Source organism: Carlito syrichta, unplaced genomic scaffold (genome assembly GCF_000164805.1).
Source record: "Carlito syrichta isolate Samal-C Ts95f unplaced genomic scaffold, Tarsius_syrichta-2.0.1 Scaffold305691, whole genome shotgun sequence".
Taxonomy (NCBI): Eukaryota; Metazoa; Chordata; class Mammalia; order Primates; family Tarsiidae; genus Carlito; species Carlito syrichta.
The window spans coordinates 170,105-185,438 of NW_007249787.1; the positions used below are offsets into that span (position 1 = coordinate 170,105).

A 15,334-nucleotide genomic window follows, 5' to 3' on the forward strand; every position below is an offset into this window, starting at 1 on the left:
TAACTGGAACTATAGGCACGCACCACCACTTCCGGCTGATTTTTTAATTTATTGTAGAGATGAGATCTCACCAAGTTGCCCAGACTGATCTTGAACTCATGAGCCACAGCACCCAGCCCGAGACAAGCTTTTCATTTGATAAAAGTGATATTTGAGTTAGGGGTGGCTTTTTCTCTACCAAAAGAAGGTGCATTTTCAATATGTGCACTCTCAAGATTAAAATCAGAAAACTTTCAAATTTACTTTTCTAAATATTAGATAAAATAGTAAGTAATTAGCTTGCCTAGATTTCAGTAACAGTCATTAAATGTTTAGCCAAAAAACAAATGTACAGGCTGGGCGTGGTGGCTCAAGCCTGTAATCCCAGCACTTTGGGAGGCCAAGACAAGAGGATTGCTTGAGCTCAGGGGTTCGAGACCACCCTGGGCATCTTGATGAGACCTCATCTCTACAGTAAATCAAAACATAAGCCAGTTGTGGTAGCATGCATCTGTAGTTCAAGCTACTTGAAAGGCTGAGCCCAGCAGGTCGAGGCTGCAGTGGCCGTGAGCATGCCACTGCACTCCGGCCTGGACGATAGAGTGAGACTCTGACTCAATAAATAAATAAGATTAAAGCCAGTTTCTATCAGGAAATTTTGCAATTCTTGTGATTTTATAAGCATATCAAGTTATATATTTTTTGTGCCTTTTATCTTGCTATAAGTAGTCAATATGTGATTTTTTTTCCCCCTCAGTTGGCTTAGTTAACATCACACTAGACATAGATCACAAACAACAATAAATGCTGAGACAGGTGTATGAAAAAAAGGCATACAGGGGATGTCTGTGATCGCAGCACTGCACTTCAGCCTGAATGACAGAGTGAGATCTTGATTCCAAAAACACCCAAAAAACTCAGCTCAACTGTCATCTCCTGTGTGAGGTCTCTCCCAGGTCCCCCAGCAAGAGCTAGTTGCATCCCCTGACCTCAGGCTCCCGAGTAGCTGGGACTACAGATGCGTGCCACCACACCTGTCTAATTTTTAATCTTTTGTAGAGACATGATCTTGCTATGTTGCCCAGGCTGGTCTCAAACTCCTGGCCTCCAGCCATCCTCCCACCTTGGCCTGCCCAAGTGCTAGAATTAAAAGTGTGAGCCTTTCTTTTAGATATTTACTGGCAAACTGACCTTCAGACAATATGCATTAATTTATACTCCCACAAGCAATGTTTTGCTGTACCTTTAGCAACAAGAGGTATAATTTATTTTTTGATATTTGTATACTTTCCTTAATTATAAGGAAGCCAATAAACTATTTTTAAAAATCTAAAAAAAAAAAAAAAAAAGTGAGAGCCTCTGCACCCAGCCAAGCTGAGTTCTTTTTTTTTTTTTTTGAGTTGGCATCTCACTCTTGCCCAGGCTGGAGTGCAGTGGCACACTCATGGCCACCCCAGCTTCGACCTGCTGGGCTCCGATGATCCTTCCGCCTCAGCCTTCCGAGTAGCCAGAACTACAGGCACATGCTACCACGCCTAGCTAGTTTTTTATTTTATTGTAGAGACAAGGTCTCACCAAGTTGCCGGGGCTGGTCTCAAACCCACAGGCTCAGACAATCCAATTCCCTCGGCCTCCCAAAGTGCTGGGATTACGGTCTGAACCACCAAGCCTGGCCCAAGCTGAATTCTTAACTAGAGTTTTGACAGAGAGAGGACCTTATATGCAGAAATCTGTGTGGAGTAATAGAAGACATAGAGTACTTTTTTAAAAGTACTATTCTTTAGAAGCCTGCTAAATGGTGAGATGCTGGGCTTGAGAAAGAGAGAAGCTGTTTAAGGATTTGGTGGTGGGAAATTAAGGAAAATGGAGGTAGAATTAGTGTTGGATCTGTCAAGCCTCTTTTTGTCATGCTTTTTGTTAAAATGAACGTAGTGCCCTTCACAGCTAGTGCCATAATTTGGTTTGTCAGATAGATATTGCTCCTTACCTCATACCGTGTGGTAGAGAGAAAAAGCAAACAGGGATTATCTGATGAGTGGCATGAAGGAGAAGTCGTTAAGTTGTGCTGTGAGAATCTTACAGGGACTTGACCAAGTCAGAGGGTCATCACAGAAAGTCTCCCTGGAAGTTGCTTTCAAGCTGATGCTTGAAGGATGAGAGAAAAGGATCCCAACTGGGAGCTGGGAACTGGTGTTTGAGACTAAGGGACTAGTATGTGTGATAGGAAAACAACCCACAGTGGCAAAAGTGGGACTGGCTTCAGATGGCATTGGAGATGCAGACAGGAGGGTCAAATCATGCAGAGCCTCACAGGGCATGTGTGTATCATGTTAATATATGTGTTGTGCTAAGAAGATACTGTTTTATAATAATAAGTCATCTTTTTTCCTGCAGTACCAAATATGCCCCAGCAGCGGCAAGACCAGCATCATCAGAGCGCCATGATGCACCCAGCCTCAGCAGCAGGCCCACCAATTGTAGCTACCCCACCTGCTTACTCGACACAGTATGTTGCTTACAGTCCTCAGCAGTTTCCAAACCAGCCGCTGGTCCAGCATGTGCCGCATTATCAGTCTCAGGTAAGACTGGAGGGCTTAGCGCTTAATCTTTGTTCAGTTTTTTAAAGTTCTAATTTTAGCTTTATATGGTAAAACGATTTTCCTTTATTTTTTGCTTTGTGTTTTGATAGAGTAGATAGCTAAGGACTTGGGAACCTTTGTAAAAATATATTTGAAGGTTACCAGTGAATGTAAAAGTTTCAAAGGAAGCAACCAAGAAAGGTGTTAGAATTTTAATTTGTTTCTGGAAACCTGTAATTCATGGAGTTAAAAATCTAACTACATTTTTTCTTTATGTTTTGTTTGAACACAGCATCCTCATGTCTATAGTCCTGTAATACAGGGTAACGCTAGAATGATGGCACCACCAACACATGCCCAGCCTGGTCTGGTATCTTCTTCGGCAACTCAGTACGGGGCTCATGAGCAGACACATGCCATGTATGGTAGGAAGCACTTTGTTTGTCTCTTTCAGTGTGTGTGACTGTTCTTAGTTTGTTTTAAAGCTCTGAAAAGATTTTCTGTCTAAGAATGACCTAGCTTTTTATGACATAGAGGATCAAAAGTCTACAGGAAAAAATGAACTCATTTTTCTTTTTGACCTGCTTTATAAGTTTGGGCAAGTAATTTATTCTTCTGTACCTGAAATTCCTCTGACTTCACATGTCTCCCCTGCTTTAAAATGTAATGGTGCATGTAATGGTAAAACATCTTTGGTGGAGAAAGGTATCTTTCTCCTCTTCTTCATCAGTATTGTCATTTGGTATAGCCTGCCTAAGGCATGTAAGAAAATTTTACCACAATAAAAGCATCCAGACATTCTCCAGCATGAAAATATTTTGCTTCACTCCTTGCTCTGGGGGTCACTGGCATTACATATTTCTGTTATTTCTTATAATGATACCATGTTTTACATTATGCTGTATTTTAAGTGGTTGAAATTGTATATTATTAGATCTCCTTTAGACATGATTCACACTTTAAATATAATCAATGTAAACAGAATGGTAAAACGAAAATGAGAAGAATTTAATATAAAATTACGCAGTATTTATATATAAGATTAAACAAAAAAAAAACTTAGTTTTGTGACAAAACAACTTTGTGTAGATCAATTTAGCAGCTGTCTAAAGTACTAAAACATTTTTTCAGTGTTGAGAATTTAAAATAAAATTTCCATTTGTATGTGTTATAGAATTTATATATTTCCTCATGTGTTGTTTTTAAAAATACACCTTTAGTTATTACTAGTTATTACTATCGTTAAGATGTTAGTTGTGTTCAGAATGTTTCTGGAGAACTCCTGTTTTGTCATTTTGTTTTCCCATTAGCATTTTAGTCTTTTTGGAGTGGGAGATAAATCTAGATTTATTCATACAATTGACAATTGTACCTTTATGAGAATGAAATTACGTGCAACTATACAGATATTCTCTTTTTAAAGCTGCTTTAAACTTTTTTGAATGACTAGGAATGTCAAGATTTTCATTTTTTAATAAAACTTTAGATATCTTGAACGAATATGTCTAGGCAAAACTTAGTTCTGTGAGAATTTACAGATTTCTAGCATGTCACCTCCTTGAGATATACTGCTTTTCATACCTTTTATAGCCTCCTTTAAAAAACAAATAACTGCCGGGTGCAGTGGCTCACGTCTATAATCCCAGCATTTTAGGAGGTCGAGGTGAGAGGATTGCCTGAGACCACGGGTTCGAGACCAGCCTAGGCAACTTTGCGAGACCTCATCTCTACAATAAATCAGAAAATTAGCCTGGTGTGGCGGCGCATACCTGTGGTTCCAGCTACATGGATGGCTGACAGGGAAGGATCACCTGAGCCCAGTAGGTCAAGGCTGCAGTGAGCATGCCACTGCACTCCAGCCTGGGCAACAGAGTGAGACTCCAATTCAAAAATATAAATAAATAGATAAATAACCATTTTAACATTATATAGGTTAATAAAAATGGGACTCAGGCAGCAACAGTCATCCTTCCTGTCACCCATAACCACAGCGTATGCTTTCTTCCTGGAGGTTCACTCCTGTCACGAAGGTTCACTAGTGATAGGAATTGTACATGATTCAGTGTGTTTATCTTTATAAAATAGTTGTCTTAATTTTCTACATTATTACTTTCAACTTTTTTTTTGAGTTGGAGTCTCACTGTGTTGCCCAGGATGCAGTACAGTGGCATACTTAAGGCCACCGCAGCCTCGACCTGCTGGCTCAGATGACCCTTCTGCCTCGCCCTTCCAAGTAGCTGGAACTACAGGCACGCACTACCCCGCCTGGCTTAATTTTTTTTGTTTATTGTAGAGACGAGATCTCACCAAGTTGCCCAAGCTGGTCTCGAACCCCTGAATTCAGGCAATCTTCTCACATTGACCTCCCAAAGTGCTGGGGTTGCAGGCTTGAGCCACCATGCCTGACCACTTGCAACTTTTCAATGTGGATAATGCATTTTAAATACAAAATGAAATAACTGCCATTTTGGAGAATTTTTTTTTTTTTCAAGAAGCCCATCTGTAATTTAATGAACAGTGTCTTGACATACTGATTTGGTTCATAATGTTGATTATGACTTCCTGTCCTCCAGCTTGTCTCTAGTTGTCTCCCCAGGACTGAGCACGCGTGAAGAGCACCATTGTTTCTTCATGCTGGCTTGTATTGTAGACTTTTCAACATTTTCCAGTTTGCTATGATTGATTATATGATTTTTGGGGACCGCATCATGATTTAAAAAGTGGAAACAAGCCGGGCTCGGTGGCTCAGCCTGTAATCCTGCGCCTTGGGAGGCTGAGGTGAGTGAATTGCCTGAGCCCGTGGGTTCGAGACCTGCCTGGGCAACTTGGTGAGACCTCATCTCTACAATAAATCAAAAAACTAGCCGGGTGTGGTAGCGCGTGCCTGTAGTTCCAGCTACTTGGAAGGCTGAAGTGGAAGGATCGCCAGAGCCCAGCAGGTCGAGGCTGCGGTGGCTGGGCAGCCACTGCACTCCAGTCTGGGCAACAGAATGAGACTCCAACTCAAAAAAAAAAAAAAAAAGTGGAAACAAATTCTTTCCTTTCATTTTCTGGCATGTTCTCCTAGAAATAAGATCTGAAACTTTTGAGTTAAAATTTCCATTGCTTTTGGAGAGTAACTCTGTGTGTGCCCGTGCTTTTGAGATATTGTAGTAATAATACTGTGATGTTGAGCAGAATCTTTCTCCCCAATGTGTTCACTCACTGCCAACATCTGGTTTAATCTTTTGGATGGATGTTCATTGGTTTGAAACCGCCTACAAGGCAAATACTACTGTATTTGAGGCACTGATAGTTTTTACAGCCACCTTCCCAGAACATTTTCATTTGAAAAGCAGTTTGCCATGAACTCTAGAGTCCACTCGTGTGTGAGTAAATAGGAGATACTGGAAGCAAAACACTGGATCTAATGTCCAGTGAAATCTGGAATGAACGAGTCATCAGAGCCAGTTCTTTCCTGCTAGGAGAAAGTTGCTCAGCCAAATCTGAACTACTTTTCTGCAGTTTGCACAGGTTATATTTAATTGATGTCTTATTGGTGGGGCAAGCTAGAATCCAGGCTGTAGACCTACTGTGATTGCTGTTGGTTGATCAGGTTTCTTTTTTGGGGGTACTTCATACGCTAAAAAGAACTCTAGGAAGTGAATTGTTTTGTTCTTTGCCATCAAATGCTATCTAATTTAATCTGTTAAAGCAAGTTCTTCTTAAATCTTAGATATTTCAAAGCCTTATTATATCAAATATAAATAAAATTTTAACTATTTCCCCCCTTTTTTTTTGAGTTGGAGTCTGACTTTGTCACCCTGGCTGGAGTGCAGTGGCATGCTCACAGCCACCCTATCGTCGACCTGCTGGGCTCCAGCGATCCTTCCACCTCAGTCTTACAAGGAGCTGGAACTATAGGCATGCGCTGCCATGCCAGGTTAATTTTTGTTTGTTTGTTTGTTTTAATTGTAGAGACAGGGTCTCACCAAGTTGCCTGGGCTGGTCTCGAACCCACAGGCTCAGGCAATCCACTTGCCTCGGCCTCCCAAAGTTCTGGAATTACAGGCTGAGCCACCGAGCCTGGCCTCTATTTATTTTTTGAGTTGGAGTCTCACTCTGTTGCCAAGTTGGAGTGCAGTGGCACACTCAGGACCACCGCAACCTCAACCTGCTGGATTCAGGTGATCCTTCCGCCTCAGCCTTCCAAGTAGCTGAAACTACAGGCATGCGCCACCAGGCCCAGCTAATTTTGTTTTGTTTTGTTTTTGTTTTTTTGAGTTGGAGTCTCACTCTATTGCCCAGGCTGGAGTGCAGTAGCACGTCCCCAGCCACCGCAGCCTCGACCTGCTGGGCTCAGGCAATCCTTTTGCCTCAGCCTTCCAAGTAGTTGGAACTACAGGCATCCACTACCTCACCCAACTAATTTTTTTTTTTAATTATAGAGACAGGGTGGCTGCCTCGAACCCGCGGGCTCAACATGCAGGCTCAGGCAGTCCTCTCACCTCGACCTGGCTTGAGCCACTGCGCCCGATCTTTTGTTGGTTTTTTAATTGTAAAGATGAGATCTCACCATGTTGCCCAGGCTGGTCTCATTGCCCAGGCTGGTCTCGAACCCATGGGCTCAGGCAGTCTTCTCACCTTGGCCTCCCAAAGTGCTGGGATTATAGGTGTGAGCCACTGCCGCCCAGCCTGGTTTTTTGTTTTGTTTTTTTTTAAGTTAGGGTCTCACTCTGTTGCCCAGCCTGGAGTGCAGTGGCATGTGGCATGCTCACGGCCTCAACCCTCTGGGCTCAGGCAGTCCTTCCACCTCAGCCTTCCAAGTAGATGGGATTGTAGATGTGTGCCACTATGCCCCACTAACTTTTTGATTTGCTGTAGAGATGTGGGCTCAGGCAATCCTCTCCCCTCAGCCTCCAAAAGTGCTGGGATTACAGGTGGGAACTCAACAAGTTGCCCAGTCTGGTCTCAAACCCCCGGGTCCAGACAATCCTCTAACCTCTGCCTCCCAAAGTGCTGGGATTACAGGCATGAGCCACCATGCCCAGCGAGATCTAACTCTTTCTAATGGTTCTAGTAGGAAAAGTTATATTATTACTGTTTCTGAAGGATAAAAGCATAGCCAGCCATAAAACAAAATTAGATGATGTACAAGACTAGATGTTTGGGAAACAAAAATTAAAGTAACTTCTAGAAGGCAGAGGGCAGAAGCAACAATTCTTTTTAAACTAGCAATTCTTTTTAAAGTATAACAAAACTGTTGCATACAAATAATTTGATATTCTTCTTCTCTGAACAATTTATATTCTCAAAGGACACTTTGAGTATAAATTGTGTTTATTTTTAAGCTACAGCCTGTCTAGACTTTTTAAATTTTATAGAAAATTTACCCAGATGGTAGTGACTTTTTTTGAGTCAGGATCTTACTCTGTCACCCAGACTGAGTACAGTGGCACAATCACAGCTCACCACAGTCTCAAATTCCTGAGCTCAAATGATCCTCCTGCTTCACCTTCCCGTGTAGCTGGAACTACAGGTGCGTACCAACACACTTGGCTAATTTTTAAATTTTTTTGTGGAGATGAGGTCTTACTATGTTGCCTAGGCTGGTCTCAAGCTCCTGGGCTCAAGGTAATCCTCCTGCCTCTGCCTCTCAAAGTACTAGGATTATAAGTATGAGGCACTGCTGCCTGACCAGGTGACAATTTTATGTCACCTTTTTGTATTTCATTAATTTTTATGGCCATAGCAAAAAGCTTTGAGAGCACAGTGGACCACTAATGACTGCAAAAATGAAAATTTAGATTATTGTTTAAAAATTTTTGTTATATTCAATATAAATATGTGAACAGCTTACTGAACAGTTAAATTGTTGGAATAAGAGATAGGTACATTATAAATAATTGTTGACCTTGCACTCTTTCTAGCTATCTTAGAAAGAACTTTTGTCCCAAAACTCATCTCCTTGACCTAACTTTAATTGTTGCTTCTGCCCTCTGCCTTCTAGAAGTTACTTTAATTTTTGTTTCCCACACATCTAGTCTTGTACATCATCTAATTTTGTTTTATGGCTATGCTTTTACCTTTCAGAAACAGTAATATTATAACTTTTCCTACTAGAGCCATTAGAAAGAGTTAGTTCTCACCAGGCGTGGTGGCTCATGCCTGTAATCCCAGCACTTTGGGAGGCAGAGGTTAGAGGATTGTATGGACCCAGGGGTTGGAGACCAGCCTGGGCAACTTGGTGAGTTTCCGTCTCTACAATAAACCAAAAAATTAGCCAGGTGAGGTGACACACCTGTGGTTCCAGCTACTTGGAAGGCTGCAGCAGAAGGATCACCTGAGCCCACCAGGTTGCGGCTGCAGTGGCCATGAGCAGGCCACTCACTCTAGCCTGGGTGACGGAGTGAGACTCCTACTCAAAAAAGAAAAGAAAAGAAAAAGAAAAAAGAGTTAGGACTAGAATCCTTTTTGGTTTGTTTTTGGTAGTTTAATGCAGATAGCTGGAAAATACAGTAAGCAAAAATATCCCAAAAGCGTTCCTTATCCTTTCGCCTGAATTACCTGTTTACATTTCAGTGTGTGTCATTCCAGGTGTAGTTAAACACACAACCATGCACCCTTTAATGCAGATACATTTTAATAAGAAATGGTAACATATTCATGTGTATATTATTACGTTTCTGAACTTCTGAATTCGCTGTCAGATGCCTAATAAAAATCTTTCAGGATATTTCTGTTAATGTTTTGTAAAATTATGTCTATTTAATTACACTTGGTAAATATTGTTTTATTTGGTACATTATTTATATCAAGGTTGTTCAGTGGAATGCCATGTTGATCTTTTTAGTAGATAATTATTTTATTCCTTTCATTTAAGCAAGTCTACATGTGGAGCTTGACATCTCTCAGCACAGAAGAATAATGTCTTTGGTTCAGTCCTATCTTTTGAAATTCTGTAGCAGTGTTTAAAGTGCTTGTCATGTCTCATAAAATAAAAATGAATTATGCATGACTACAAAAAGAAATTACTAATGTGTCAACCTTTCCAGAAAAGTAGAAAAATGCACACCTCAAAAGGCTAATTTACCTTTCTATTTCCCAAATTCAGCATGTCCCAAATTACCATACAACAAGGAGACAAGCCCTTCTTTCTACTTTGCCAGTGAGTTGGGTTTTTTATACTAATTTTAATTTTATACTACTTTTTAAAGAATACATGTTAAGGGAGTAGACTTGTTGAACAATATTTTCCTTGTGCCAGACAAAATTATTAATGCGCTCCAGTCTGGGCGACAGAGTGAGACTCCAACTCAAAAAAAAAAAAAAAAAAAGTATATATATATATATATATATATATATATATATATTTATATCTGTAAATAATTAAATTTTAAAAAGGAGATATGGCCTAGCTTAATAAAACTGAAGTTAATGAAAAACTGAATTGTTTCAGAAATCAATTTTTGCATACCAAGCAAATATGCAATTGTTTTGGAAATGCCTAATTTTTTTTCCCAAGAAACTTTTCCTGACAACTGATTTTTTTTTTTTTTTAATACTAAGCCACAAACTTGGTATAAAGAACTTAAAACGTTTTTTAAAAAATTCTGGTAAGAAGAAATGTATCCTTACTTGGATTTTTGATGGATTGGGTTGATGAAGTAAACATTAAGGGGAAACCCGTTTTTGTCCTTTGCATGACTGAAGGCTTAAGATCTTCACTTAGCAGGCACCTCAGGATGCCTGGAGCTTAAGCAGGAGCGTATGACCTGCCTGGGATGGTCTTGGGCAGACAGGCCGCCTCTTCCCCCAGTGAAAATGCCAGTGTTTGCTCCCACATGGAGAAAGTCTGGGTGGAGGTTTCTTTCAGAAATGACTATGTCAGATGTGTCTTTCCTATTTGTTAGGGCGGTTTTCAAAAATAAGGCTAGATAGGGTCTTTGGTATTTGCATGGGAAGTATACTAATTTGTAGAAATCCTTTAGAAATCTGTGCCATTAATGTGTATCACCTTGTGTGAAATACTGTATTCTAGAGGATATTAAGGATTAAACTTTTATGTTAGGGAGTAAATTTTGAATTATTTTGGAATGACTCAGTGTCTGACTATACTAAAGTCCAGATAAGATTTTGACCTTAAATTTTCATTAACTGTGCCATGTCTTGGTATCCAAAAATAAGTTGCTAAAACAGGTAATGTAGATATTATTTATTTGGTGCTAGGAATTGTTAACAAGTTTAATCCTTTAAATAGATGCTCTTTAAAAAGGAGTCTTGCTGTTTGTGTATACTATTGAAGGGAAACTATGTCTGTGATTATAGTGTGTAAAAGATAGTGTCAGTAAGTAATTTTATTATGTATTCAATTTGAGGTCTCAAATGTAGTTATCCTCACCATCTTACTGTCTCTGTTAGTAGTTTTGGCATCATTGTCCTGGTACGTAGCTAAAAGGTCCTCCTTGGTCATCACACCTAAACCTTAATCGCCTTAGTACAACTTCCCCTTAAAGAGAGTATTAGTACTTTTTAAAAGAAACTAACCGTTGGGCTGCTATTTGTAATTTAATTTGCTGCTTCACTTGCCCCTTGTTCTAAGCCATTTTGTCATGGTTTGACCAAGTTGCCTTTTATTCCCCTTTTAGAGTTTTAAACTTTCTTTCTCTTCCTGTTCTCATTAAATTTAAGAGCTGGACAGTTTTGTTTTATTTTTCAAGTTTTGCAGTGCTGGTGATCTCTCATGACTTGTGCATCCAAGGTCACAGTGACAAAACCTGGTTAGAAATTAAACTCGTAGCCTTATGGACTGAATCTGCTTCAGTAGATCATGGCTTAGGAAACTATTTTTGGAATGTGGTCAGTGTTATAAGGATTTGACCATCACGTGTTTAGAATCTTAAATACTTAAGACAAGGAACATGTGGAGCAGGGAACTTCTGGACCAGGCTTGAGTCACAGAAGCAATCCTTCTTTGATTATCTTGACCTAATCTGGAAGGTTATACGAAGGCTACTTAAGTTTTATAAATAGCAAAAAACAACAACAACAACAACAAAAAAACAAACTTCTGATGAATAACTAAATCAGAATTTAAAAGAAATACCCTGGGTTTTTTTTTGTTTGTTTGCTTTGTTTTTTTGAGTCAGAGTCTTACTCTGTTGCCCAGGCTGGAGTGCAGTGGCATGCTCACGGCCACTGCAGCCTGGACCTTCCAAGTAGCTAGAACTACAGGCGCCCACCACCATGCCCTGCTAATTTTTTGCTTTATTGTAGAGACGCGGTCTCGCCAAGTTGCCCAGGCTGATCTCAAACCCCTGGACTCAGGCAATTCTCTCGCCTCCACCTCCCAAAGTGCTGGGATTACAGGTGTAAGCTACTGCTGCTGGCAAAAATTCACTGTATGTTTAACCTCTCTGGAGACTTTAGCTAAAATAAGTATGTGTAACACAAGCAGTTAAATAATATGCTTAGCCCAGACCTGACTACCCATCACATTCTACTTCTCCTGTTCCTGATTCTGCTATAATTTTGTCCTTGTTTATTCTTTCTAGTGGTTCCTTTCTCTTCTCTCTCTCTTTCCTCCCAACCAGTTTTTTCCCTTGGCTTTTTTATTTTCCTCCTGCCCTACTTTGTGTCACTCCTAACTGCCCTTCCTAGGAACTAGACTTTATTTTTGTTATTAGTACTGAACTAAGGTGTACTTCACATTTTTCCCAATCAGTTAGTTTTGTATTCTGAGGGAGAGTTCCTGGATAAGTTACTTGCTTTCAGATCTTTTGAGCTAGAAGATGAACAAAAGAAAATAGTTCTAATTAAATCTCCTTAAATTTTGTTTGCAGTTCATATTTTTACATATCCTTGGTTTTCTGTTTGTAAAGCAATGCCTTGGGGTTTATGTAGTGTACTGGTATTTAGATAGGGAAAGATGGTTTAAAAAGAAAACAAACAAAGCTTATGTAGATTCATTCAGCCTGGGTTCCTTAAAGTAATTGTGTTTTGCATGCAAATTAGCTATAGATTAGAACACTATTTTTATAGCCTTTAAATATTGGTAAACTTAAATCACAGAGATGCCTTTTGAAAATGTATAGTAAAAATATTTCATCTTTATTTTTTTCAACAAATGATTTCAATATTTTTACATTTTTCCAATTGAGTTGGAAATTCATTAATTATGAGACTTCATGGGCATAATTATTCTCTGTATTTATTGTTATTTTTTAATATTCTTAATATTTTTCTCAGAAGGTAATTAAAAGTGATTTTTAAAACTTCTCGCTGAGTGCGGTGACTCACACCTGTAATCCCAGCACTTTGGGAGGCAGAGGCAAGGGAATTGTCTGAGCACAGGGCTTCAAGACCAACCTGGGCAACTTGGCGAGACCTCTATCTACAATAAAGCAAAAAATTAGCAGGGCATGGTGGTGCATGCCTGTGGTTCCAGTTACTTGGAAGGCTGAGGCAGAAGGATCCCCTGAGCCCAGCAGGTTGAGACTGCGGTGGCTGTGAGCATGCCACTGTACTACAGCCTGGGCGACACGGTGAGACTTCAGCTCAAAAAAACCAAAAAGACAAAAAAACTTCTCAGTACAAAATTTATTGAATAAAATTTTAAAAATTAAAAACCCTGAGATTCTGTACTCTATCTCTATGAAACTTCATAAATAGAATTTGGAATTTGGAAATTGCTTTTTCTCAAACAAATTTAGTATTGCTACAAATGACATACTTAAGAATCTGGTGGCCAGGCACAGTGGTGCATGCTTGTAATCTCAGCACTTTGGGAGGCTAGGGTGGGAAGATTTCTTGAGGCCAGGAGTTCGAGATCATCCTGGACAACATAGTGAGGTTTGTTTCTACCAAAAAAAAATTAGCCAGACATGGTGGCACATGCCCAGAGTCCCTACTACTCAGGAGGCTGAGACAGGAAGATCACTTTGCTCCAGGAGGTTGAGGCTGCAGTGAGCCACAACCAAATCCCTGCACTCCAGTCTGGGCAACAAAGTGAGACCCTGTCTCAAAAAACAACAGCAAAACTGGGAAAAGAGGGTTTTATGTTAATGTTTAAAAAATAAGGGACCATGGATGACTCTAGACATCACTGTCCAATAGAACTTTCTGTGGTGCTGGAAATGTGCTACAAAACTGCTCTGCCAGTAGCTGCATGTGGCTGTTTTAATTATTCAAAAATAAAACTTTAAAGAGTTTGAGATTTTTACACGAACACAGATTCAAAATTTTTATCAAGCCCTTTAGACCAAGTCAGTGCCTACACAACCTGGGGGAGCTGGAAGTAAACCTAATAATATGATGGTGATCAATGGCTTTCTAGCAAGCCAGTGGGTTAGAAGAAAGACTGCTTTCATGGACTCATGGAACCTGGTGCTTGGGAAGGCAGTTAGCGCATCACTCGGTCTAACGCCCAGAAAACAGTCACTCTTCTTAAAAACATTCAGAGAATATGTTGCTGCAGTTTTATTGTTGAAATGTTCTAATATATGCTAATTCTCAGTCTGGAATACTTTTCCAATGTATAAACAAGACTGCTCAGTCTAAACTGGATATTAAAGAATATGAATGCCAGCTGTGGCACTGGCAGTGGATGCACAGGTGATCCTAGCACTGGCTGTTTGCCTTGCCCTCTTCCAAGAGATACATTTGCAGCTGGAGGCCTACCTGCTTGGGCTGGAATGTTGGTGGCCCTCAGCCCTACCATGCCAAGCATTGCAGAGCTGCTTTGTGCCCCTAACCCTTTGCCTATCATTTACACGGGACATATTGTTCAGAGTTGTCCATGCTGGTGACTCTTGGTTGCCTTGCTTGTCAGACTGCTGGAGTTAGAATGCCCGATCCCAAAGCTGTGCTTGCTTCTCCCGTGTCATCAACCACATTTCTGTTTGCTAACACATTATATGTAGGACATGAGAAATTACTTTGAAATCATTTCTGTGTATGGGCATATTCACTTCTGTGGGAGTCAGATTCATTTCTTGATAGAGGCCTGGAGTAATGCCTTGTTAGAGTTGCTTTGAGAACAATGTTCTCAGCCAGTGGTTGCATTGAACTTAGATTTGTATCATCAGTCTGCTGTCTTTAGTCACTGAAAGCAGCGAACACATCTTACTGTGCTTCTGATTCACAACTTGCTGGGGCTTTTTTGTTTTGTTTTGTTTTTTGAGTCAGCGTCTCATTATGTCACCCAGGCTGGAGTACAGTGGCACAGCCTCGACCTGCTTGGCTCAGGCCATCCTTCTGCCTCAGCCTTCCAAGTAGCTGGAACTACAGGCACGTGCTACCATGCCCAGCTAATTTTTTTTTTTTGCTGTAGGGACAAGACTTTGCCAAGTTTCCCAGGCTGGTCTCAACCCCCTGGGTTCAGGCAATCCTCTTGCCCCTGCCTCCCAAAGTGCTGAGATTACAGGTGTGAGCCACCGCGCCCAGCCACAACTTGCTGTTTCTGAAAGCCATGGGCACAAGATTTTGTACCTAATATCCCTGTTTTGTACTAAGGTATGGCTCATACTGAAATTCCCCCCAAAAATGGCTTTGGGTTCTTTCTTTATTTTAACTTAAACTGGCCCATCATATTTTCTTTGAAACCACTCTAGCCGGGCTCAGTGGTTCAGCCATAATCCCAGCGCTTTGGGATGCTGAAGTGAATGAATTGCCTGAGCCTGCGGGTTCGAGACCCGCCTGGGCAACTTAGCGAGAGAGACCTCATCTCTACAGTACATTAAAAAAAAAAAAAATTAGCCAGGCATGGTAGCATGTGCCTGTAGTTCCAGCTACTTGGA

At 40.5% G+C, this 15,334-nt stretch overlaps 1 protein-coding gene across 7 annotated transcripts in view; it reads left to right on the forward strand.

Moving 5' to 3' along the window:
* ATXN2 (ataxin 2) overlaps positions 1-15,334 on the forward strand; it is a 127,808-nt gene that overhangs the window by 106,981 nt on the left and 5,493 nt on the right. For 5 of the 7 annotated variants that reach the window (XM_021714660.1, XM_021714663.1, XM_021714661.1 and 2 more), the window contains 3 exons: positions 2,374-2,558; positions 2,851-2,983; positions 9,652-9,705. In XM_021714660.1, the coding sequence (XP_021570335.1) occupies positions 2,374-2,558; positions 2,851-2,983; positions 9,652-9,705 (372 nt within the window). The remainder of the gene's footprint in view (positions 1-2,373; positions 2,559-2,850; positions 2,984-9,651; positions 9,706-15,334) is intronic. The other 2 variants (XM_021714664.1, XM_021714662.1) reach the window with 1 other exon arrangement.